The sequence below is a fragment of the Sorex fumeus genome, unplaced genomic scaffold (genome assembly GCF_029834395.1).
Source record: "Sorex fumeus unplaced genomic scaffold, SorFum_2.1 ptg000047l, whole genome shotgun sequence".
Classification (NCBI taxonomy): domain Eukaryota; kingdom Metazoa; phylum Chordata; class Mammalia; order Eulipotyphla; family Soricidae; genus Sorex; species Sorex fumeus.
In genome coordinates, this window is record NW_026606104.1 from 41,696,783 (window position 1) to 41,722,596 (window position 25,814).

The 25,814-nt window shown below is 45.1% G+C and overlaps 1 protein-coding gene across 2 annotated transcripts in view; it reads right to left on the reverse strand.

The window, feature by feature from the left end:
- Positions 1 to 25,814, reverse strand: part of RHCE (Rh blood group CcEe antigens) — a 40,015-nt gene that overhangs the window by 3,165 nt on the left and 11,036 nt on the right. The window contains exons 2-9 of one of the 2 annotated variants that reach the window (XM_056123050.1): positions 24,156 to 24,342; positions 18,572 to 18,722; positions 15,209 to 15,356; positions 14,390 to 14,556; positions 12,769 to 12,906; positions 8,481 to 8,614; positions 3,837 to 3,916; positions 1,669 to 1,742 (exon numbers count right to left, since the gene is read on the reverse strand). In XM_056123050.1, coding sequence (XP_055979025.1) covers positions 1,669 to 1,742; positions 3,837 to 3,916; positions 8,481 to 8,614; positions 12,769 to 12,906; positions 14,390 to 14,556; positions 15,209 to 15,356; positions 18,572 to 18,722; positions 24,156 to 24,342 — 1,079 coding nt within the window. The remainder of the gene's footprint in view (positions 1 to 1,668; positions 1,743 to 3,836; positions 3,917 to 8,480; positions 8,615 to 12,768; positions 12,907 to 14,389; positions 14,557 to 15,208; positions 15,357 to 18,571; positions 18,723 to 24,155; positions 24,343 to 25,814) is intronic. The other variant, XM_056123051.1, reaches the window with a different exon arrangement.

Here is a 25,814-nt window from a genome sequence, read left to right on the forward strand (position 1 = left end):
GGTCACACAAAAGACTACCTCTCGATTTCTGAGTAAAAAAGCCAAAGGAGATTCTGCACCATAGTACTTTGTATTAAAATATAGATGGTGAAAACTATTCTGTGGTGATGGAAAGCAACAGTTTAGTGGTTGCCTGGGGATGGGATGTCGCAAAGTAAGGAGGAGGGTATTTTAAACAGGCACAAGGAAATGTTTGGTGTGATGTATTTTTTCACTATTTTATTCATGATTATAGTTTAATGAATGTATAAACACACTTAACTGTGTAAGATTGTATACTTTATATATGTATGATTCACTGTAATCATTCATCTGAAGCAGTTGGAAGAGGAAAAGGAATCAAGTGGATGAAGAGGAAGGAGAGGGAGAAAAAAAAGAGAAGAGGTAGTTTGTTTTGTTTTATCCCTGAAGACATTAATGCCAAGGACCATGCTAAGTACGGTTCTCTATCCCTTTTCCCATCACTGTCTTGACATGTTGGGTAGAGAGAAGATTTGTCTGGTTCCTAGTCTGGTCTCTGTCCTTGGGAAGATCTGATGTTGGACAATAGCCTGACCTCTCTTTGCCCCAGTTTCCCTTTTAAAATTGGTAAAGCTTGGGGTTTGAGTGATAGCACAGCAGGTACGGCGTTTGCTGACCCGGGTTCGATCCCCAGAATCCCATATGGTCCCTTGAGCACCACCAGGAGTAATTCCTGAGTGCAGAGCCAGGATAATCCCTGACCATCGCTGGGTGTGACCCAAAAAGAAAAAAAAAATTGGCAAAGCTTGCACTGCTAACTGAGCATTGACCGGAACATTACCTAAGGTGACAAACAGCACAGTGCTTTCTGAACTTTAAATGTAGGTCAAACAGAGGATGGTAGTGGGTTAACAGAAAGGGCCCTGACCTCCTGTATTTTTTGGAGGGTAGGGGGAACCATTGTTGGCAATGCTCAGGGCTTACTCCTGGCTTTGCACACATGAATCACTCCTGGCCATGCTCCAGGGACCAAATGGGGTGCTGGGGATCAAACTCTTGCATGTCAGCTACATACAAGGCAAGTTTCCTACCTACTATGTTATCTCTCTGGCCCCTGACCTTTCTAAGTCAGGCATGACAACACAGTACACACAGCATTGAGACCCTCAGCAGCAGCTGCATAGTTTAAGCTTCGTGCCTCTCAGTTGAATAAATCCAACATTCTTTAAGTTTTAGAGTTTTTTTTTAATTTTCTTAATATATTTGAGTCACATCTGGTGGTGATCAGGGCTTACTCCTCACTCAGCATTCAGGGAGAACTCTTGGCAGGCTCAGGGGACCATATGGAGTGCCAAGAATTAGCCAGTTGTAAAGCATATGCCCTACCTACTGTACTATTGCTCTGCCCCCTATTTGCTTTCTTTGATGACTCTAGATTGGGACAACTATAGTCAATGATGGGTCTTTTATGCCTGACCCACAGTGATCCTAAGGCATCAGGAATGTGGCAGTCTTTACTACCTCCCCACTCTCCCAACACACAACTCACTCAGTTCACTTAGACGATATGGATTTGGTCCTCCTCCATTGCTCTTCATTTTCTTTTACTTCCATTTAACTCTCATGACTATGAAATTAACATTTATACCCAGATATTTGTAGATTTCATTCATTCAAAATCCATAACATAACAGGTAGAAATCTTACCTCCCAAAAAGCTTGGTCGTCAAAATATTTAGCCACGTGAGGTGCTCTCCAAATTTTGAGATTTAAGAGCAAACCTGTATAAATTCATGATTAAATGTTACATATTTAGAGAACAGCATTTGTTACCCTAGAGTTAATAAACAGGAATCACATGATCATAATGTTAAATAAAATTGTCTTAATATTATGTTATCTCAATAGAAATCTTTTCTGTCACAACCAGAAGACACACAAATAGAAGCACTATCATTCCTGAACCAGCTTAACCAATTCTGTAGGCTCTTATTTTTAAATTTGGTTTTTTATCTTTTGTTTTTAGTTTTGGGGCCTCTCCCAGTGGAACTCAGAGCTTATTCCTGGCTCTGTACATAGGAATCACTCCTGATAGCTTGGGTGACTAAATGGGGTGCCAGGGATTGAAACCCAGGTCAGATGCATGCAAGGCAAGCACCTTACTTCTTATACTATCTCTTTAATTTTTTTTTTTTTTTTTGCTTTTTGGGTCACACCCGGTGATGCACAGGGGTTACTCCTGGCTCTGCTCTCAGGAATCACTCCTGGCGGTGCTCAGGGGACCATATGGGGTGCTAGGAATTGAACCTAGGTCGGTCACATGCAAGGCAAAAGCCCTACCTGCTGTGCTATCACTTCAGCCCCTCTCTTTAATATTTTAATTTAAAATTTTTTCAGTGTCAGGGATTGAACCTAGGGCTGCATACATGTGAGGCATACATATGTATGAAACCTGGGGATTTCCTCCACTCCCCTTCCCCTTGAAAAGAGAGGTTCTTTAAAATAGACATTGTAAGTCAGAGTCACACTGTCAGTAATAGTGACCATGGTAAATGGTTTGGGAGCCTAGGTATGGGGTGGTGAAATAAAATATAGAATGTTAAGTTAATTTTAAATGCAGAAAATAGTTGTTTTGTATTTTCATGTTTCTAAATTGCTAGGGCTTGACAGCCACCATGTTTAGTATAAAAACTTGTGGAAGGCTATTTTCTCCTCTATATTTATTTATTGGGTTTAGGCCACACCCAAAAGTGCTCAGGGACTTCTCCCACTTGGGTGCAACAAGGGCTGCTCCTAGCAGTTCTGGGGGACCATGTGGTACTAATCAGCATGCAAAGCTTGTGCTCCATCCCTTTATACTATCTTTCCAGCCCTCATCTATATTTATTTAATTCTCAAGCTTTGTTTAAAGCTGAGGCAAAATGATACACTTAAATGATTCTAGTAGATTTCACTCTAAAATTCCCCACATAGAGGTTGGAGCTATGGTACAGCAGATAAGGCGCTTGCCTAGCACATGGCTGACCTGGGTTCAATCCTTGGCACCCCATATGGTCTCCTGAGTACCACTAGGTGTGACCCCAAGCATAGAGGCAAGAGTAAGCCCTGAGCACTGCTTCTGTATACCCCCACTCCCCCAAAAAGGCCAACTTATTACCTAGGCCTTCTCCTACTCTTCATAGCACACATCCTTGAATGCTCTGTTTATTTATTGTCAAGCCCCTCTCCTCAAGGAGAACATCAGCTCCAGGGGAGCAGGCAGTTTATTTTATTTAACTGTATTCTCGTGCCTCAGAAGAGTGCCTTGCTTATAGCAGATTCTAAGTAAATACTTGCTGAGCAGGAGCTGAGTGATAAGTACAGCAAGTAAGGCATCTGCCCTGCACGTGGTCAATCTGAGTTTGATCCCTGGCATCCCAAATGGTCTCTTGAGTCATGCCAGGAATGATCCCTGAGTGCAGAGCCAGGAGTAAACCCCAAGTACTGCTGGGTGTGACCACCCCCACCAAAAATGAAGAAACATGCAAACAAAAGATACTTGCTGAACAAAATAGTTTTGTGCCTATGAGAATTTTTGAGTGTCTGTGAGAAATGAAAGGTGGTGGTTTTTTTTTTTTTTTTTGGCATAATGGGTTCCTTATCCTTCTGTGCAATATCCAGCCCTGGCCTTAAGGGCCCACCCCCCACTTGCCTGGTCCTGAGTCCATGCCTACAGCAAGTGCCTCCTGCCCGTTTTTCTGGTTCTGAGATGATATGATTCTAGTATTGTTTATTTGTAACCAAGGTCTGAGCCCTTTACCCCATTTGGCTGGAGCTGGGTGGACAGATCCTAGGAAAGGAGCAGGGCACATAGCCAGGGGTGAGCTCATACTGACCTGTTAGGAGACCAGACACCAAACCCACAGCCACAGCCAAGCTGAGCGCCCCAGTGTCAATAAGCACTTGGTAGCCGATCCTGGAAATGACAAAATAAAGGTGATCAGATTCAAGCACCAAATTCTAGAAGTTCCCAGAGATCTGAAAAGGAATGCTTAGCAATGCTGTCAGGAGGCCATTAGCAATGCTGTCAGGAGGCCATCAGAACAAATGTAACTTCCCCAGAGAGTATATATCCAGGTCATCTGCCTGTAAAGTAATGCAGACTGGTGGGAGGGGAAGGGGATTCCAAAATCCTCTTTGGCTTACTATTTTGTTTTAGGGCATACCTGGCAGTGCTCAGGGCTAACTGCTGGATTTATGCTCAAGGATTACTCCTAGTGGACTCAGGGGACCATATGGGGTACAAGGTAAGCGACCTACCCATTGGATTATAGCTCTGGTTCCTCACCAGGGACATTTAAATTGGAATGATAAATTTGACCAGGAATGTGGCCCAATAGTAGAGTGCATGCCTCACGTCTATGGCTAAAAGTAAAATTGTTGGGTATTCAAATGATGAACTTTAGTAAATACAGTTGGGTTCAGTCCTTGGCATATGCACAAGTGCACACACTCACATACGTTAAAATGATAAACATGATGGCTAAATGACTACAATTAGAAAAGAGAAATATATAGGATAAGAGAAACTCTGGAAAATCACAATGGAAAATTGTTAGTATGCACTAAAATTGATCATTTGAATACTTTGTGACCCAATAATTTCACTTCTAGCTGTACACTCAATAAAGAGATGCACTTGAATGTTTGAGGTAAAAGAAATAGCAGATACTGTATTTGTCTACTTGGAATTCATTTATATCACGGGGTCAAATTAATGGCCAAAACCTTACTCTTCTTTCTTTTAAGTTGGTTTTCATGGGAGTGAGAAACTAATAATCCAACCTCCCAACTACAAACTAACAACTGTGTTTTCATTTCCTGTCCTACAGGAGAAGTCCCTACCTCATTACTCTGTTCCCTTCTTCCTAGTCTCAGTTCCTCTCTCATTGCTGCCTGGTCCTGCATGCTAAGAATTCACACAGCTCCACATAGAGTGCTGTGCCTCTCATTTCCATTTCCAGGGAAACTTTAAAGAACATTATACTTAGCCTTTAATGACATTGATCTCTCCCTAGCTTCAATTTATACATTAGGATCTAGTTGGATCCTTTATATATTAGAACCCAATTACAACACACTATGCCCTAATGAACATGAATGCTCTACAGTGATGCAAATCTACATGGATGAATCTCTCAAATACAGTGTTCAGTAAAAGAAGGCAGGTTATCCAAGTATAAACTTTCTGTGTGATTCCATGTATTTAAAGGACAAATTCAGGCACGACGGGGATTGTTGGTCTCAGAAGACAGGTTAATGGGACAAAACAATAAGGAGCTCTGAATGCTGCTCACAGGGCACATAAGAGAATTCATCAAGGAAGTGGGGAGATGGCTTAAGGGGCTGGAGCACACACTTTGCATGTGGGAGCCCCTGGTTTGATCCTGTGAGCCTGAATGTTCCCCTCCATAGAGGGATGGGGAAAGAATAGAGGGAAAATAAGGTGGGTTGTAGAGAGAGTGCAGCAGGCAGGACACTTGCTTTGCACACAGCTGAGCTGGTTAGATCTTGGCATTCCATATGGTTCCCTGAGCACAGAACCAGGAGAAGCCCTAAGTACCACTGGGTGTGCCCCCACCCCCTAAACAACAACAACAACAATAACAAAATCAAGTGGTAGCCTTGTGATCTTTGCGGTTTTTTTTTCTGGATATAGGTTAATATTACACTAAGGTTTTGTTTGTTAATAATAATCAGAAGTATAGGAGCTAAGCCCAACTCTGCTTATTGCCAACCCACAATTCACTCGATCCTGATACTCTCTGAAAACAGAAATGGATGAACCTCAGATGATCATAACTGTCCCCACACTGCTGGTAGTTTCCCTTGTGTTAGGTTCTTGGCTCCGCATGGTGCTGTCTGAGTCATTTGGAACTCAGGATGTCTCCAAGAAAGTTATCATTGATCCTCTACCACAAGCAGGGATGTCCAGCTTAAGAGTGAATCCAGGGCTCCAATATCACCCAGATTGGATGCGGGGAGGTTCTTGGGGTCAAACTAGTCAGATCAGTCTACTGACAGTTTTAGCAATTTATCAGTTGAGGGGTATCTTCACAAAGTTGGTCATATCAGCAATTTCAGGTTACAAATTGTTTTGTTTGGGGGCCATACTCTTGCAGTGCTGGGTCCTACTGCCAGCTCCATTCTGGGGACAACTCCCCATGGTGTCTGAAGGAGCCCATGAGTTACTGGAAATGGAACCCAAGGCTTTTGCATGCAAAATATGTGCACCAGCCCTTTGATATTTCTATCTAAGCTCTCTAGGATAGTTAAAAAAAAAAACACTTTAAATGGAAATTTTTAAACATTTAAATTGAACCAGAGACGGCATTTACCTTGCACTTGACTAAATGTGTTTCGATTGGATATGGCCCCCCAGTCCCCACCAGGAGTGATCCTTGAGCACAGAACCAGGAGTCAGTCCTAAATACCACTGGGTATGGCACAATTTTGTTTTTTTTTTTAAACAATTTCATTTAAAAGGAAATTGTAGCACAAGTGGATATGGAAGAGAAATGGGAGGTAACTATAAAAAGAGTTACAATAAAAATAAAATGCTGCTCTGAAATCTCTCCCATACGTGCCAGCCCATGGAACTCTCAGCCTGAGGCTTCTCTGCTGTGATTTACAGGTCAACAGTCTTAATGCTGCAGAGACTCTCAAGAGGAGACTTTCTTCCAGATGCAATCAGAACGGGAATTGAGAAAGTCTGCAGTGTGGTTTTGTGTTATTTAAATGTATTCACACAATGTGTGTGTGTGTGTGTGTGTGGTGGGAGGGGAAATGTGGGGGATATTTGATATCAGCTCCATTCACATTTACTCACTTAAATAAGAAATTGATGGCTTTTTTGGGGGGGGGGGAGTGCCGGAAAGGGGAGGAGTTGGTACATGAGGCTGTGTTCAGGACTTACTCTTGACTCTGTGCTCAGGGAATCACTCATGGCAGGCTCAGGGGACCATATCCTCAGGTGCTGGGGATCTAACCCGGGTTGACCACCTGCAAGGCAAATGTTCTACCCGCTATACTATTGTTCTGGCCCCATTCTTCTTCTTCTTCTTCTTTTTTTTAATAGGAACCACACCACTGGTGCTGAGGGCCCTTACCAGGAATGCCATGCACGCCCTGTGGTATGGGCCTGTTTGGTGCTCAGGTCCAGCCACGCTGGGGCCACTAGGGTCAGCCCAGTGATGCTTGGAGAGCCATGCAATCCCCGTGACTGCACTGGGGGTTTGTACATGCGAGGCATGTTCTCTACCTCTTGAGTTATTTCCAGCCCAATTAGCAGATATTTCTTGTGGAATGAATGAAGAGCCCACTGACTGGCCCAGTGATATCAAGCGGGCAATCCAGTGTCACAGGGCATGTCTCATTGCCAGCTCATTTACCACATATAGAATCCCCTTATAAAGAAAAAGCTACATCAAAGAAAGGGGCCTTGTATTGGTTTTTCATCCCATGCCAAGCACCATTCTGAGCCTTTTAATTACGATGCATAGCTGAATCTTATCCCATTTTGCAGGTAGAAAACTGAAATGAGAGCGTGCATGCCATGCTGAAGGACACATGATTGGCCAATGTGACTGTTTTGTCTGTCCCTGAAACCTGTTTCCTTATCCTCTGCCAGGTCGAAGGTTTTCCCCAGAAGGGTCACCGCTATCTACTATTCCCTTCCCTAATTCTTGGTATCAGGTTCTCCAACATCTTACTTTGTTGGGAGTGGTTTTGCTAAGGTTAGATCATATACCCACTACTAGGCAGAGGTCAAGACCAGTCTAACTCCTCAGCATGCTCTCAACCACCAGAAATTGAAAAATGGACACAACTGCCTCAGGCCTGATTCAGGGGCTCTACATTTGAGTGGTTGAAGGATTGGGTGTCAGGACTATCTGTCTTTGCCTTGAATCTAAGCTACTCTCTTTGGGAAAAATGACCTTGAGAGGTCATTACAAAATAGGGACTGGGCAGAATTTTGTTTTATTTCTTTGGGGCCACACTCAGCAATGCTCAGGGGTTACTCCTGGTTCTGCATTCTGGAATTACTCTTTTTTTTTTTTGGCTTTTTGGGTCACACCCGGTGGTGCACAGGGGTTATTCCTGGCTCTGCACTCAGGAATTACTCCTGGCAGTGCTCTGGGGACCATATGGGATGCTGGGAATTGAATCCGGGTCATTCACGTGCAAGGCAAATGCCCTACCTGCTGAGCTCTCGCTCCAACCCTCTGGAATTACTCTTGACAGTACTTGAGGGACCATATGGGATGCTGGGGATCAAACCTAGTCAGCTGCATGTAAGGCAAATGCCTTACCCACTGTATTACCCCTCTAATCCCTGGCCAGAATTTCTGAATAAATTGATCAATAAATCTTCATCCTGATAGTAGCTGGTGCTGAATGACTATATCCCAGTGAGGACCTCTGGTCCACATCTTTTTGGTTTGGAGAGGACTGTTAAGGGGGCAAGTCATGTGACCTACATGGATGTCTTGGTCCAGTTGGTTTGAAGAATGATCAGCACAATATAGGTGACCCCTCCGAGCAGCCCAGGCAGGCCGAAGGTGTAGTGCACGCCTCCAGTGTCATGGATCCCAAACACACGGTTACAGCAAACCTGGGGACAAGCATAGGTGTAAGCAGATTGCAGTGAAACTGATATGCCCTGCCCACCTTTTCACTGACCCTTGGCACTCAGGCTACCCATAGGGATTGACACTAGGACTCCCCCAAGGAAGTGCTTCTTTGACTTGAATGTGCCCTTAGTCACCTGGGGTGCCTGTTAAAATGCAGCATCAGAATCCAGAAGGATAACACAGGGGTTAAGATGCTCTCCTTGCACGTGGACAATCCAGAATCAAGTGCCAGTACTACATAGGGTCTCCCGAGTCCCACCAGGAGTGATTCCTGAGCACAGATCCAAGAGTAAGCCCTGAGCACTGCTGGGTGTGGGCCCCAACCTCCCTCTAGGTTAGTACATTTTTTAAAAAGGCTTAATTTTATTTTGTTCTTTGTTTGGGGCCACATATGACTCGAGAGACCATATGTGGTGCCAAGCATAAAACCCTGGTTAGCTGCATGCAAAGCAAACACCTCCCCTACCCTCTGTACCATCATCACTCTGGCCATGAAAGGGTTAAATAAATGTTTAAAAGTAAGGTGAGATCAATATATCAAGAGTCATGATCAAGATCATGACCATCCTGTTGTTTGTCGATTGCCTCGAGCAGGCCCCAGTAACGTCTCCTTCGTCCTAGCACTGAGATTTTTTAAAAAGTGCCATATTCAAGGCTCTTTCAGGGTTGGGAGAATGAGACCCAATATTGTTACTGGTATTTGGCATATTGGGTACGCCACGGGGAGTTTGCCAGACTCTGCTGTGTAGGCAGGTTACATTCGGTAGCCTGCCAGGTTGTCCAAAGTAGGAATGAGATAATAATATCAAGAGTAGCATACCACATTTGATTGGGTTTAAAGTAGAAAGTAACTAATCTTAGGGGGAAATATATTTGCACATACACACATACATTCATACGTACATACATATATATATGTATATATAAGCACACAAGCTTCAACCTTTAATACCATGTTACTAATCTCTTATAGAAGGGTTTTAATGGCTCCTGGGTGAAATACAACAATCTTCACACACTTTCCTCCAAGAGATCTTTTTTGGCCTTATTTTTAGTGGATTATTTATAACAAGCAATACAAAATAAATTATTTCCATTCTGCTTTGGGGGCAGGGTTTGGGGGTTTGGGATATAAATGTGGTGGTAAGGTGTAATGGTGATGATGAGATTGATGTTTGAATATTAAATGTAATCAAATATTGTGAACAACTATAATAATTTTTAAAATAAAATAAAAAGTAAGGTCAGGTTTAGTGGGCAGAGGGACTATGAGTCTGCATTTCTGTTTTGTCTCTATTTTTTTTTTTTTTGTATTTTGGGCAGTGCTTAAGTCTTTCTCCTGGTTTTGCACTCAGGGGTCACTCCTGGAGGGGATCAAGGCCCACTATGTGGTGTCAGGGATAGAACCTCAGTCGTATGCATGCTAGGCAAGCACCTTACCCACTGTACCACCCACCCTACAGCCCTGTTCTAAGTCTGCATTTCTAACACAGTCCCAAATGCTTCCTTTGCATGGACCACACATGAAACAGGAAGGTCTAGCCCAGACTCTACTCTGGTTATAAACAGACAATTCTGTGTTGGAAAGCGGGTGCTCTTCCTACAGGATACTTAGCAGCAGCTCTGTCTTGTGCCCCCTAGATGAGGGTTTCTCAAACTTCCAGCCTCATTTCCTTCCTGTGATTCCCCCTAGTCTCATGCTGTGACCCTCCATTCATGCAATTTTCAGTTGTGGCCCTCAGGGAATATCCTGGGGGACTATATGGCCCCCATCTGAGAAAAACCACTCCAGATCAGAGGCTCCCAAATATATTTGGCCTCCCACCTTCTTCTTCTCAGAAAAGGAGTCACTTAGAGCTCCCTCTATCTGGAAATTGATCTTCCTTTTATTTATTTTTATTTTTTATTTTTTAACTGAATCACCATGAGTTACACTTACAAAGCTTTCATGATTGAGTTTCAGTCAGATAATGATCAAACACCCATCCCTCTACCAGTACGCATTTTCCTCCACCAATGGGAAATTGGTCTTCTTTAAGTGAATAAGAAGTACCCTTCCAAAACTGTACTCAAGGCTACTACCCCCCACACATCATTCCAAGGGCTATGGTGCTCATTTGGGGAAACATTGCTTTGCTTGCCAGTAACATTCCCACACAGTTGTGTCAACCAAAAACATTTTCACATATTGTCAAACATCCCAAGAATGATTAGACCCACAAGACCGGCCCTCCCAAACTAGACTATCATCCCAAAGACAACATGACCAATTAGAAGAAAATAATCAGGTGACTCATCCAGACAGCCATTCAGAGTTTCTCCTTCTTCACTCCTTGGCCTCCCAGTGTGCCATGAGCCAATAGGTGTAGAAATAATATAAAAGAGATCGAACCATTTCTCTCCCTAGAATTCCAATTGTTTTCAGATGAAAATCCTAAACTCCTCCACTAACCCTGGAAGCACACATGAGCATCCCCATCTGCTAAAGCCTGAACCCCCTTCTCTCTCACTGAACTCAATGCTCCAGGTAAAAGAGCATCTTCCTGTTTCTGGTTGGCCCACATGCTCTTCTCAGCAATGAACTTTAGAATACATCCTGTTCCTACTGCTGGAATGCATTGCCCACTTTTTTGCCTGGTTAATGTCAGGTATTTGTTAATGCTGACTTTGAAAAACATCCTCTGGTCTAGGAAGTATTTCCTCACCCACCACAAGGCCTGCGGGTATCACACTGTGTTGTGTTTATTTATCCATTTCCCTCCCTACCCTATTGTTTAGAAAGCAGGATAAAGTGTTAAAACATGTGCTGAGTGAATGAGCGAGTCATCTTGAATTGTTTTCCCTGTGATAAGTTAAAGAAAGTAAAACACAGAGAAAGTGGTGGTGGATTGGCCTGTGCTAATTTAACAAGACTCTCCCACCCACCCATCCACGCCCCCTGTGGTACATTTTCTCCTTTTTTCCATAGAGCATTAAAGTCAGAGGAGATAAAAGAAATTTGTTATTATTCCCAAGATGAAAAATAGATTTCCCTGTCTTTGGTTAAATCAAACTTGGTAAGTTCTTTTTGTCTTGTAGGTTGAAAGCGCCTCCGTGAGTATCCAGTTGTCATCCAAATGCACTCCAATTTTTGAGCACTTCTAGTATACTCCTTTGTTCTTCATCAAGACTTCAAAACCTAGAAGATTAAACTCCATCCACGTACAGAAAAACTAATCAGAGGTGGACATGACTTGCATTACCAGCTCACCCCTTGTCTGAGTGTTGCTCTTCACACCACCATTCACTTGGCTCATGGGGAACAGAAATGGGCATGACATGCCCTGCAGCCCTAAACAGGTACACTGGGGATGGAGAGATAGTAAAGCAAATAGAGAGCTTTCCCTGCATGCAGTTGACACGGGTTCAATCTTCAGCATCCCATATGGTCCTCCTGGAGCATCGCAGGAGTGTAAAGCCAGGAATAACCCCTGAGCTTCTCCAGGTTTGACCAACAAACAAACCTAAATAAGAATATTATCCAAACTAAGTCGATAAGCTGTGACACCTCTCATCCCCTCACTGCCCAACAAATTGGAGTTGGAACCAAGGGATTCTACCTGGATTTCTGCTTTTTTTCTTTTTGGTTTTGCTCAAAGGTCTGTGCTCATGGCTGTATGCACAGGGATGAATAACTCCCGGTACGGGCCAGGGGACCACATGGGATGCTGGGGATCGAACCTGGGTTGGCTGAGTGCAGGTATTATCTCTCTGGCCCCCTAGCTTCTTGGAAAAACTATTTGGAAATTGAATAGGAGTAGAAAATCTACCAAGCAGAAATAAAGCAGATGTTCAGCGGGGGGAAGAAAAGGCGGGGCGGGGGGGCATGAGGAGGGACCAGAGAGAGAGTACAGAGGTTAAGGTTCATTTCTTGCATGGGGCTGACCCCATTTTGATCCCCAGCACCAGATGGTCCTCTGAACATTCCCAGGTGCAACCTTGCAGCACTGCTAGATGTGGTCCTAGAGGTCCCTGAACACTGCCAGAGTGGGCCAGGTAATCCCCAGCTCCCAGGAGATTCCTGCCAATATGCCATGGTCCTTGGATTCTGCTGGTCTAAACCAACACAAACACTGTTAGTTGCCCAGCTCCTTACCGGCAAGCACTTGGCTCCCCCAATGGAGATAAGTCCAGCTGCAAGGCCCAGCACCATGGCCAGCCAAGGAGATGTGATCAGATGACATGCGGTGCCCACAGCCACACCTCCTGCCAGCACTGCATTGTGGATATGCGTCTGCAAAGAAATACTCTGGGAGTGAATGAAGTGAAGACATGGAGAGGAGAGCATTTTTCTCAAAGTTACTTATGCTGATAACATGGCAATATTCTAATATCTCTCCTATACCATCTGTCTTTACCAGTGACCTTCTCTCATCCCACTTCTCAAACTTGGAGAGCAGTCATGCTGGTTTAATGGCAGGTAGGGAATCTTCTAAAAGGTACAGTTACTAGCCACTTTCTCACTTGTTAAAGTTGTGTCCTTGGACACTTAATCCTTAGCACTCAACTTTCCTTCTGGAAGAATGGGGCTTTGACTGAACCTATTAGTATTATAAGAACTGAGTAAGTTGCTATAGGTAAAACTCTAAATGTATTGCCTAGCGCAGAAAAAATTCTCAAGTATAAGTCATTATTATTCTTTCTTATTCATTATTATTTTGCTTTTTGGATCACACCTGGCAATGCTCAGGGGTTCCTCCTAGCTCTGCATTCAGGAATGACTCCTGGTGATGCTCAGGGACCATATGGGATGCTGGGAATTGAACCCGGGTTGGCCACATGCAAGGCAAATGACCTACCCGCTGTGCTTTCGCTCCAGCCCCTCTTATTCATTATCATTAATGCCTGCTTTGTGCTATGCCAGCCAGTATGACTGGACCCAATAATCTAGCTTTGACTCCGGATCATGTCTCTATGTCCATCATTCCTCTAAACTTGGATCTTACCTTGTTCTTATGCTACTGCCTCCCACTACACCCAACTCTAACCAGGATGTAGAACTCTGAATTCTGGTACGAGCTTCCAGCTTACCTGATGTTCATTTGCACCTCCCTGGGTATCCCCATATTTTTTGATCCTAAACTCCCTGTTACTTTGGAGTGCTACCATTGTACTTTTAAACTTGTTCTCTGTGGCCACACTCCACTCCAAGGATAAATGACTAGGATTCCATACTTCTTTTTGTTGTTGTTATTGTTAGTCAGTTTGGTGTTTGAGCACACCTAGCAGAGCTGAGGAGAAACTCCCCAACTTGGTGCTTAGAGGTCATTTCCAGTGAGGGGGACCTTGTGTTGTCTGGAATCAAACCCAGGGCCTCACACATGCAAAGTGAGTCTCTACCATTGAGTCACATCCCTGGCCACTAACATGTATCTTTGCTTGGCTTCTAATCATTCCATTCCTGAAATGTTGTGGGGAGAGGATAACGTTTCTATTCTCATTCTTTTCTGCTCACTCTTGCTTTTGGTGGCTAGCCTTAGCGGAAAATGAATAGCCTTTCTATTGAAATGAATAGAAAGACTCTCTCCCCAGAGTGCCTTTGAACATCTCCTGTGTTTCAGTGCCCGTTTGACACACCAACACTTTCCCAGGTCCCGTGAGACTATAGACAAGACTCTGATTGCCCAACCTGTGGGATTCAGGCTGGGGCCTGTGGACATGAATGTGTATGTCCAGTCCAGAAGTCCCAGTGTGATGCTAGGGTACTGATTTCTCACCATGCTGATCTTCCCTTGGGGGTGAGTCAAGGCTGATATCGAGATGGTTGTCACTGCGCTGACCGCTAGAGCATAGTAGGTATTGAAGATGGCATTCTTCCTGTGACTGGGAATGTCCAGCAGAGCTGAGTTGAAACTCGGCCAGAACATCCACAAGAAGAGGGTTCCTGGAGGCCAAAGAGTCATTGAATCAGTATCCCGCCTCAACCTCTGTGGGCTGCAGGCAGGAGATCTCCCAAAGCTGGCAGTCCCGGTCTAGCTACATGATTCTCTGAAATCTTAAACAGTCAGGATCCAGCTATCAGACTTTTACGGGTAAGGAAAGTAAGTCCCTGAGAGTTTAAAATCACCAAACTCCAGGTCTTCTGCCCAGCTTGTGATCGCCGAATGCTTACTTCACACTCTCAATGTGCTGCCTCCCTTCGGCCCTGCTCTGGTGTTCATTTGCCTGCGGTGCATCCTGCGTGTGGCCCGAGTTTCTCTAAGCCTCTCCCAGCAGTCTCAACTATATTTGCATTTTCACTGCAGTTTTTCGAAACAGAGAATAATTACTCTTCTTTCACCTCCTGGTCTCACTTTCTTCACTTGTTCAATACCCTCCTTGAAGTTGAGACAAAAGGACTGAACACGTTCATTTCAAGTCATGGGAATGAGTCTATCCTCAGGTTGGTTGACTTCAACAAACACAATCGGAAAAGAACCCCTAGGCAGCTGGAGACAGGTGGCAGATTTTCCCTGCAGGGCTTTGGAGCCACTGCAGGCCAGGTCTGAAACAATCCCCTCCCACCCCCGCCCCCACCTTCCTCCCTTACTCCTCACCCAGCATGGCAAACAAACTGGGACTGGTTGCTGTGTGATTTTTCTCCTCCGTTCCCTCAGGCAGAGGCCTTGAGAGGCACCAGGCCACAGTCAATCCAAAATAGGCTGCAAACACGTGGATGTGCATCATGCTTACGTGGCTGTCCATCTGTAAAGCACACCCGTGAGAGAGGTGAGTGTCTGCACTTGCTGCCCTTAGGCAAACCCCACGCCCTGGAAGAGTTTGGAAATTTATTCCCACTGGTGATTTGAAGTTTGGTTGGTGTCATTGCTGCTCCCCTAGAGCTAGTATTCACCTTTTGGGGAGCCGATGGGTCGTACTGACTCTAGGAAGGTTGCTGCTTGGTCTTATCAGTAGCTTTTAAATGCTGGGGGGGGGGAGGCTGGAGTGATAGTATAGCGGGTAGGGCGTCTGCCTTGCATGCAGCCAACCTGGGTTCAATCCCCGGCATCCCATATGGTCCCCCAGCACTGCCAGGAGTAATTCCTGAGTGCAGAGGCAGGAGTTGCCCCTGAATATTGCTGGGTGTGATCCAAAAAGCAAAAATAAATAAATAAACCTGAAACATCGGTTTGAGGCTCTTCGTGTTCCTAGAACAAACAGATGCCACTGGGCTACACTAGCACACGACAGGGATGAATGGAGACATTACTGGAGCCCGCTCGAGCAAATCGATGAGTAACAGGAAGTCAAGTGATCAAATAAATAAATGCATGTTTTTGGACAAGATGTTCTTAGATGGGGCAAAGAGCCACACAGATCTGTACCCCATTGTCCCTGACTTTGGGGTAGAATTGCAACTCTTTGCATGGAGTAATAAATGATGTAAGCGTTGTGACATGCAGCAACCAGATCTTTTAGAACATTTCCCTAGAATTTTTAGTGAAGTCAGGATAGATGTTAACTTTGCCTTACAGATATCAAATTTGCTCATCTTTATTAACCAATGAGTGACTTCTCAATTCTGCCAACTGTGGTTACAAAAAATATTCCAGTTTTTTGCCATCATACCTCCCTGACCCACCTTGATTTAAACCACCATCGCAGTTACCCCAAATGATGGCAATAATCTTCTGTCGGTCTCCCTGTTTCCACCTTTCTTCTGACTGATCCCTATGCAGCAGCCAGAGTGAACTGTCTCCTGAGAATCTCTCAAACTCCTGGCTCTGTTAGTGTGAGTCAGCTTTCTGGTCAGGCCCTACAGGGCCCCTGGGATGGGCTTTTACCACCTGACTGACTTTGTCTCCTGCACCATTCCTGATGTGCTTTCATTACTCTCCCTCACACCCAGTTCTGATACGCCCTCTCAGTCCTTCTTCGCTCTGGCTCTTCTGCTGCCTAGAGCAGGGCTTCTATCCTGGGTGCAGGCAATGGGGGAGGGAAATGCATTCCTTATAAAGAATCTCTTCCTTCCTTCCTTCCTTCCTTCCTTCCTTCCTTCCTTCCTTCCTTCCTTCCTTCCTTTTCTTCTTGCCACACCTGAAAAGAAATCTCAGAACCTACTCCTATCTCTGCATTCCGGTATCACTCCTGGTGAAGTCTGGGGGACTACATGTAGTGTCTGGGATTCAGTCTGGGCTGGTTGTATGCAAGGCAAAAGGGCCCTACTTACTGAGCTATTTATTTGACTCCTTGATAAAGAATTTAAAACGGGACCCAGAGAGATACTACAGCAGTTAAAGTGCCTCTTTGTATTATTTATTTTTTTATTTAGGTCACACCCAGCGGGGTCACTCCTGGTGGTGCTTGGAGAACTAGCTGGTGATTAAACCAAGGTCAACTGAGTGTTAGGCCAATATCTTAACCCCCATGCTATCTCTCCAGTCCTTGGAGTCATTTTTTTTATTTGGTTGGTTGGTTCGCTGGTTTTGGGCCATAGCAAGTGTTAATCATGGCTTACTCCTGGCTCTGTGCTCAGGGATCATTCCTGGCACAGAGAGATACTATAGCAAGTAAAGTGCCTCTTTGTATTATTTATTTTTTTATTTAGGTCACACCCAGCGGGGTCACTCCTGGTGGTGCTTGGAGAACTAGCTGGTGATTAAACCAAGGTCAACTGAGTGTAAGGCCAATATCTTAACCCCCATGCTATCTCTCCAGTCCTTGGAGTCATTTTTTTTATTTGGTTGGTTGGTTCGCTGGTTTTGGGCCATAGCAAGTGTTAATCATGGCTTACTCCTGGCTCTGTGCTCAGGGATCATTCCTGGCAGGGCTTGGGGCACCATATGTGGTTCCAGGGATTGGATCCAGGTCAATCATGTGCAAGACAAGCTTCCTTCCCTCTGTGCCATCTCTACAGCCCTCTTGCAGCCATTTTTAGTCCTTCTCCCATCCCTTGTGCAATCTATTAGCAAATTTGCTCAGATCTGCAGCTAGAATTAAGCCTTCCCACACCCTTTGTGGCTACCGCCCTACCTCATCCTGGAGTATCACAACAGTCTCCTCATTGTCTCCACCCACTCCACTCTTGCTCCCTTTGGTCCTTTTTGAACCCTAAGGTCAGGGAAATGCTTTTAAAAACATTAAGTCTGATTACCTCTCTCATTCTCTCTCTCAAAACTCTACAATGATCACCTTAATTCTCAGTCTAACTCTGGGAAATGGCAAAAGTTTTTATAATTGCTAAACAAAAACACCATCTTATTTAATGGACTAATTATTCCCCAACTCCTATGTAGTAAGGAACATTAGTTATCCTCATCTTATAGGTGAAGAAACAGAAAGTATTCTATCTCTGAGTTATGTAGAAAATTAATGACAGAGCTGCATCAAACCCCAGTCTTTAATTTCAAGTCCAGCATTCTTTCTCCTGAACCCCAGTAGGGTTTGGGTTCTCACGTGGCTCAGCCACCCCCCTTGCTGTATGATTTTTAAAAACAACTTCCCCTTTCAAGAAATTGGCTTTCTTGCTGTAGGACAAAGAGATTGGCCACACCGTGAGTCAGGCTCAGGACCACTTAGGGGGGTAGGATTGCCTTCCAAACTGGCTTCATCTGCTCATCTGGCCTCACTTTTAACCTTGAACAACTTTTCCCATGAGACCTTGTACAATGACACGTTGACTGGCTTGAAAGAAGATGCTGGCTCCTTGGCTGCTGCTGTTGGGGACCTGGGGATGAATTCTTTAGATACATTCTATCATTATCCTCTGAGGGGTGCAACCCTACACTCTCACGCTTGGGAAACTAAAGACATTAGTTTGCTGTGTTTTGACACCAAACTTTTATAAGCCCTTTTAGAGTCGTCTTCTCTTTTTCATTTTTTTAAAAATGCTAGAGGTCTCACGTCATGGAGGCAGCTCCTTTCCCTTTCCACCCCCTCCCCCCTTCTCCAGAATTCCTCCTCACAATGTCAAGACTCACGTTGAGGAACCGCCTGCAGACCATCCTCATGGTGCCGAAGGCTGTCACTTCCACCAACACCATCAGTACTAGCTGTACCAGATTGGCTTTGCCCAGGACGGCACCTGCTGAGATTAGCACGGACATAGCGCTCATGGTGGCCATCTGGATACTGAGGGAAGGGGGAGAGAGAGAGAGTCAGGGAGAGCTGAGAAGGACTCCTTCATTCACTCAACAAACACTGGCTGAGGGCATACTCTGCTTGGTATCGTTCAAGAAATGGGAGACCCAGTGGGAGCTCAAAACAATTTCCACTCCCCTCAAGGTGGATACCGTTGGCCTGGCCTCTCCTTTGTCTCCTTCACCTCCTTGCCCCATCAGGTGGCGTCTGTGTTCTGAGGGATTGCGTTGTGCTCCTTCATCTGTACAGAGGACATGCTGAGGCTCTGATGGGAGCGTCCCAGTGAGTTATGGACGCTGGTTGTTCCCTCAAGGCCCCCTTCTGGGATATGAGCGCAGCATCTTGCCTAAAGCCATTCTCTTCAGCCCAATTACCCAGCTGCTCAATAGAGGGCACTCTTCTCCTGCAGTGCCCACTCCTGCCCAGTCACTAGCCTTCTCACTCTTCAGGGCGCTGCCAGGAGTCTGGGTTTGGAAGCAGGGCTAGCCTGGCTTCCAGCGCTCGCCTCTCCACGAGGGCAGCTATTTAATCTCACCGAGTCCGGTTCTCTATCAGGAGAGGGGAGTGAAAGTGATCATCAGCCCATCTCCCGGCAGGGCATGTGTGCTCAGCACCGTGACTGGCACAAAACCCTGACTTGGAAGTAGAAACACACAGTATTGGCACTGTTATGGACGCCCTGACGTATGAAATGCAGAGTGAGGGGATTCAGGAGGAGAAAACAAGTTTTGTTTTTAAGGCACTTATGATCCAGCTGGGGCGATGGGGCTGACATTCATGAGTCCGTGATATCATGAGGCAAGAGGAGTGTGCTGGAGGGAGAGAGTAAAGCAGACTCACTAAGGAAGCTTTCTTTTTCTTTGGGGGAAGACCACAGCTGGTGGTGCTCAGGGCTGATTCCTGGCTCTCTGCTCAGTTTTCACTCCTGGCAGAGCTCGGGGACCATAGGGGGTGCTGGGGATTGAACCCAGGCTTGCCACAGGCAAGGCAAGTGTCCTTCCTGCTATACTATCACTCTTACCCCAAGGAGAATTTCTCTCTCCTCTCTCTCTTTCTCTCCCTTTCTCCCCTCCCTCTCTCCCTCTTTCTCTCCCTCCTATCTTCCTTCCTTTCTTTCTTTTTTTCTTATTTTTTTGTGCCACACTCAGCAGCTGTGCTCAGGGATCACTCCTGGTTGGCTCAAAGGACCATAAGGGATGCCGGGGTCAAAGTGGGGATGCTTGTGTGCAAGGCAAATGCCCACCCTACTCTACTATCTCTCTGGTCCCAAGGAAACTTTCTTTGGGGAGATAGCAAGAAGCAGGACAATCCACGGTGATTAAACCCCTCCATCCTCCTCTGCACTCCTTGCTCGGAGACCTGGTCTTTCCCTGGGAGTTGATGACGATAATCGTTTTATAACCACCACCACCACCACCATAATAATAATCATGTTACTGTGGTAATGTTATGGTGTTATTGAGTTGCAACTGCATCATCTCGTTAAAATTTTAATCCTCCCAATGACCTTCTGAAATGAAGCGCAATACCATTCAGCACCTTCATTTTACAGAAGAGGACATTGAAAAGGAAAAAAGTGATTTTTTTTGGTCAATGGCCACACAGCTAATTAAGTACCAACATAAGGTTCAAAGCCAGATGACCTGGATTTAAAGCCTGTGCCTTGAAGTCTAGAGAAGCCCACTCAGAGTTTGTGGTCAATGCAACATCTTGCTGAAGGCTCAAGGATTTCAGAGTCAAGCTCAGAGGAGGACCAGGGGCTGGGGGAGAAGTTTCCAGGGGCCAGGCATTATTTTGAATATGGGCTTATGCAACTTTTCACTTTAGCTAGTGGGACTGTGTCTTTTGAGTATGTGTTCATCTAACTGGTAAGGTTCTGATTCAAGAAAATGTATTTCCAAAAGAAAAGAAAAGAGAAGGAAAGGAAAGGAAAGAAAAGAAAGGGATGATGGGGGTCAGAGAGATAGTACAGCTGGTAGTGCTTACTTTGCTTGTAGCTGAACCAGGTGTGATCCGTGGCATTTCTCATGGCACCCCAAGACTGCCAGGATGGACTTCTGATTACAGAGGCAGAAGTAACTCTTAAACACTGCCAGCTGTGGCCCCCCAAAACAAAAAGGGTATGCATTTCATTGGTGAGATTTCAGGCCTGGGGTCTCATTAACCTTGTGTGGTGGGTACTGAGGTAGTGATTCGTAAGACAGTGGTGAGGAGAGCAGACTCAGGTTCAGACTCAGGCACTTCCTAGCTGTGTGACCTTGGACAAATTACTTAAAACATTCTATGTCTCAGGGCTGGAAAGAGTACAGTGGGTAAGGTCTTGCCTGTGGCTAAATTGGATTCGATTCCTGGCACCACTTATGGTACCTTGAGCATGGCCAGGAGTGATCCCTGAGCACAGAGTCTGGAGTAAGCCTTGAGCACCACTGGGTGTGGCTCCAAAATGAAACAAATAAAAATAACCGCAACAAAAGACATTCTGTGTCTCTACTTATTTAAAAGGAACAGGCAGGGGCCAGAGTGATAGTATAGTAGGTAGGGCATTTGCCTTGCATGCAGCCGAACTGAGTTCAATCCCGAGCATCCCACATGGTCTCCTAGCACCGCCAGGAGTAGTTCCTGAGTGCAGAGCCAGGAGTAAGCCTTGAACATTGCCAGATGTGACCCAAAAAGCAAAAAAAAAAAAAAGTACATATGTGTGTGTATGTATGTATGTATGTACGTATGAACAGTCAATGCCTGCAGAGCTGTTGTGAAGGTGAAGTGAGTCCAGTAAGCATGGTAAGGGGGTTGATTATTGCTCATATCTTTTATGGCAGGGATCCATAGACTTTTGACTTTTTCACTCATGCCCTGGAAATGCCATGCAAATGTAGACTGCCAGAAACACCTCAGATTCATGACTCAGTTGATTTTGAATTAATATTTGATCATGGGGTGTTTGATCATGATTTGGTAACCTTTTACTGTTACTAAATTTTTCATGACCCTCATATCCTGTGACCACATCCTTTTAGGGTTGATTTAAGGTGATCCATAAGAAGCTAGGTTCTGAAGTAGGAGAGCTCCTGGACCTTTCAAAATATAGTATTAAAAATAGCACACATCTTAGGTGTCCTTTTGTTTTCATGTTTGTTCTAAGAATCATTTACTAAGCCCTTATAGGAGGAAAACAAGGATGGCAAAGGGACCCTCATGTCAAGGAAGAACAAATTCAGTGCATGTCAGGTGACACAGGTGTAGGTGAGACTAAGGGAGAAGGAGAGTTCTCTGTCCAAGAGTGACCTGGCATCACTCACCAGCCTGTACTGGGAAGGAAAGGTCAGGAGCACATTGTCCAAATCTGGGGCCTGGAATGATAGGACAGTGTGTAGGGCTCTTGCCTTGCACGGAGCTGACCCAGGTTCGATTCCCAGCATCCCATATGGTTCCCCATGCCCACTAGGAGTGAACCCTTAGTGCAAAGCCAAGGAGTAACTCCTGAGCACTGCGGGTGTGGCCCCCAAACAAGCAAACAACCACCACCAACAAAAACCCATTGTTCAAATCTGTGCCGCCTGTCAGAAAGTGATCATAGCAGGGAGGATCCCAATGGCCAGGGGTGGGGCGAGGGAGCTCATTTGGCTGCTTGTGGCCTTTTCTTGTATTCCTGGGTTCAGCCAGGGCTAACAGGTCCTGCTGACGGGCTGTCAGGAGAGGGACAGCCTGAAAGGCCTACAGCTGACTAAGGCACAGGAGGCTGAGGCTCCTGTGACCTCACGCCAAGACAGGAGAAAGGTCAGACCAGGCCACCTCATCAGAGTTCCCCTGAGTGCCCTTTGTTACTTTGCAAGTGATTACCAAGGTTATCGAATCCCTGTGGGGATTAGCTCCTAAACTTTTTAGAAGACACAATGTGGAGGGCTTTCTTTTTAGATGGGAGGTGAGCTTTTTCAGACTGTATTTTGTGTCAATGGTAATGTGGAGGAGAAGGGAGAGTAAGGGAGGGTGATAGTGAGTTAAAACAGGATGGGTCTGTGGTAGAGCACATGCTGCATCACATGTGTGAGGACCTGGGTTTGATCTTCAGCACCACAAGAAGCAGAACAAAATTAAACAAAAATAGAAACTCTGAAGCTAGGGTTCAGGTACAGTGAAGAGGTGAACTAGAAATCACATAAAGACAGCAGTGGAGGGAGGGGCTTGGGCACTTTGGTGGTGGGGTAGGGGGTTGCTGTAGCTTTGTACATTAAAACCATAAATGTGGCCAGAGAAATAGTACAGAGAGTAAGGTGTTTACCCTGCACCCTGCTGACAGGGTTCAATCCCTAGCACCACATATTGTACCCTGAGCCCTCCAGGAGTAATCTCTGATCAGAGCCAGGAGTAAGCCCTAAGAACAGCAAGGTGTGGCCCCCAAAAAAGCAAAAATAAAATAAAAACATAAATGATAATTCTATCATAACTGTAATATCAAAACTATAAATGTGTGTGTGCGAGCGCACACGCACGCACGCACACACACACCAAAGGCATTTTCACCCCTGTTTAGCTGCGTATTATTCCGAGTCTTATATACTCTGAGTCTCTATTTCCTTGTTTTGTCTCATCCAGGTTAGATACCTATCTGGCTATCTGGACAGGTACTTCACAAACATAATTGAGTTTAATCCTTTCAGATCGGTGGTCCTCAGGAGTAAATTGGGTGTGTGTGTGTGGGGGAGGGAGGATCATTAATCCTGCCATGCTATGGGATCATGAGGTACAGAGGATTGAATCTGGGTCCTGAGCTAGCAAGCAAGTATATAAGGCAAGCACCCTACCTACTGTGATATCTTTCTAACCCCTGTATATATAAATTTTTCTTCATTTATTTCTTTTTTTTCCTGTCCTATCTGAGGACAGCAGCAATTTTTTGGTCTAATTTATGTTAGAATTTTATTTGAAAAAATATTGATTACATTGCTTTATGAAATATTATTTTAAGGTGGTCAGAGAGATAGTACAGTAGGTAAGATGTATGCAGCCAACCTGGGTCTTATCCCATATGGTCCCCTGAGCCTGCTAGGAGTAATTTCTGAGTGCAGAGCCAGGAGTTACCCCTGAGCACTGCTGGGTGTGGCACCGAGACAAAAAAATAAACAAAATCTTATTTAATAATAAAGATAAGACTTAAGGGAGGCTGTGGATCTGGGCCTGGGGTGGAGAGATAAAATATTGAATGCCCAGTTAAATTTGAATATGAGGGACCCCAAACCCAATAAATAACTACCTAAAATTTAAATGTGAAGTAAGCAATGAGTATTTGTTAGTATAAGTATGTCCTAAATATTGCGTGACTTTGGAGTTCAAAAGAGAAGGGGGACATCAAGCGTAGTAGGACCTGTCTTCTCAAGCTTTACATTCCAAAAGATCCCCCAAATGAACCAATAGTCATCCTGTTACCTGGACAGTGTGATGATGACCTTCCCAAGTGATGACTGGTTCAGGAAGCCATCCAGCAAGACTGCCCACTGCACCCCGAGGGCCAGCATAAAGAGGTTGAAGGCCACGCTGCTCCAGCCGTGTCTCCGCAAAGAGGAGGTAAGGAAGCCCAAGCCTAGGGCTGCCATAACTGCAACATCCTGGAGAGCTGCTCAGAAAGGAAATTCCAGGAGGGAGGAAGTGAGGAAACCAGGTGAAAGGGTGTGCACAACTGAGTGTTCCAGAATGGTGGTTGAACTTAAAAGGTCACTGAAGGATGGTGGGTCAAGTAACTGCCCTCTTGGAGCGGGGGCCAGAGCCATAGAACAGAGGGTAGGGCTTGCATATGGCCAACCTGGTTTTGATCCCCAGCATCCCATATGGTTCCCCAAGCATTGCCAGGAGTAATTCCTGAGTGCGGAGCCAGGAGTAGCCCCTGAGCATTGCCAGATGTGACCCAAAAAGAAAAAAAAAACAAGTTATTATTCTCTCTGAGCCGGCTTCTCATTTGAATTAGTGGGGACAGTGCATAAATTTCCTGGAAGGCTGAGGTAAGGATTAGATGAATTAGAGCAGGTTAAGCTGGAAGGCAAGGCCTGGCCCTTAGTGAGTGCTCAGTAAATATCACCATCATTGTTATGATCGGGACATTTACAAGGCTCCATGGAGGGCCTGGCTCACACTCTGGTCATGCGCAAGAGAAAACAAGGCTACAGAAGCCAGTGACTGATCCAGGGAACCCAGAAAAGAGGGGGCAGGAGCAGGTTCAGAGATTGTTGGCAAAAGATAAATTATTTTTGCAGAAAACTGTTCTCTCTTTTTGCTTCCTGCTTAGAGGCAGCTAGCAGGCCATTCTACTTTCCCCCAAATTCAGGTTCTACACAGGGGCTGCTAGGTGGGTGCATGAGATTTACCTCCTATTAGGGAGAGCCCGGTAAAAAGGGAAAGTTTGAATTCTTTGTCTTAATTCCAAATTTGCAAAGAGGTGAGCGACCTGATCTTGGAAAGTAGATAAGGTTGGGGTCAGTTAGAACTGTGATATTTTCCAACTATGCTATTTAGTATCACTGAGTTTTGTGTTTTTTTAGTTGGAGCAGTGGCACACCCAGCAGTACCCAGTGCTCAGTGCTTACTCCTGCCAGGGCTCAGGGGGACTATACGAGGTGCCGGAGATCAAATCCAGGTTGGCCACATACAAGGCAAGCACCCTGCACTGTACAATCATTCTGGCCTCCCTGAGCTATAATGATAGCCTGTGTTTATCAAGTGTTTACCATGTGCCAACATTGTTTTAATCACTTTACAGAGACTATCTTGTTTAATTACCGCAATCTCCCTTTGAGGACAAAGCTGTTATTATCACCATTTCAAAATATGAAAAGCAAGGCACAAAGAATGTAAGCAACTTGCTTCAGCTGATAAAGTCAAGATTTAAACCTAGACCATCTCCTCTGGAGAGCCTGTCTTTAACAACCACACCATCAGCCTCTTGCTCTTCTTGTCTGTTAAATGGGGAAAGGAATCATCTCCTCCGTGAAGTTACCAGGACCAAACAGTATAATGAACACACATTCTCACTAAAGACTATTTTATCCATAAACACCAACTATTTGCCTGCAGAAATGCCTGAAAAAAGATCTT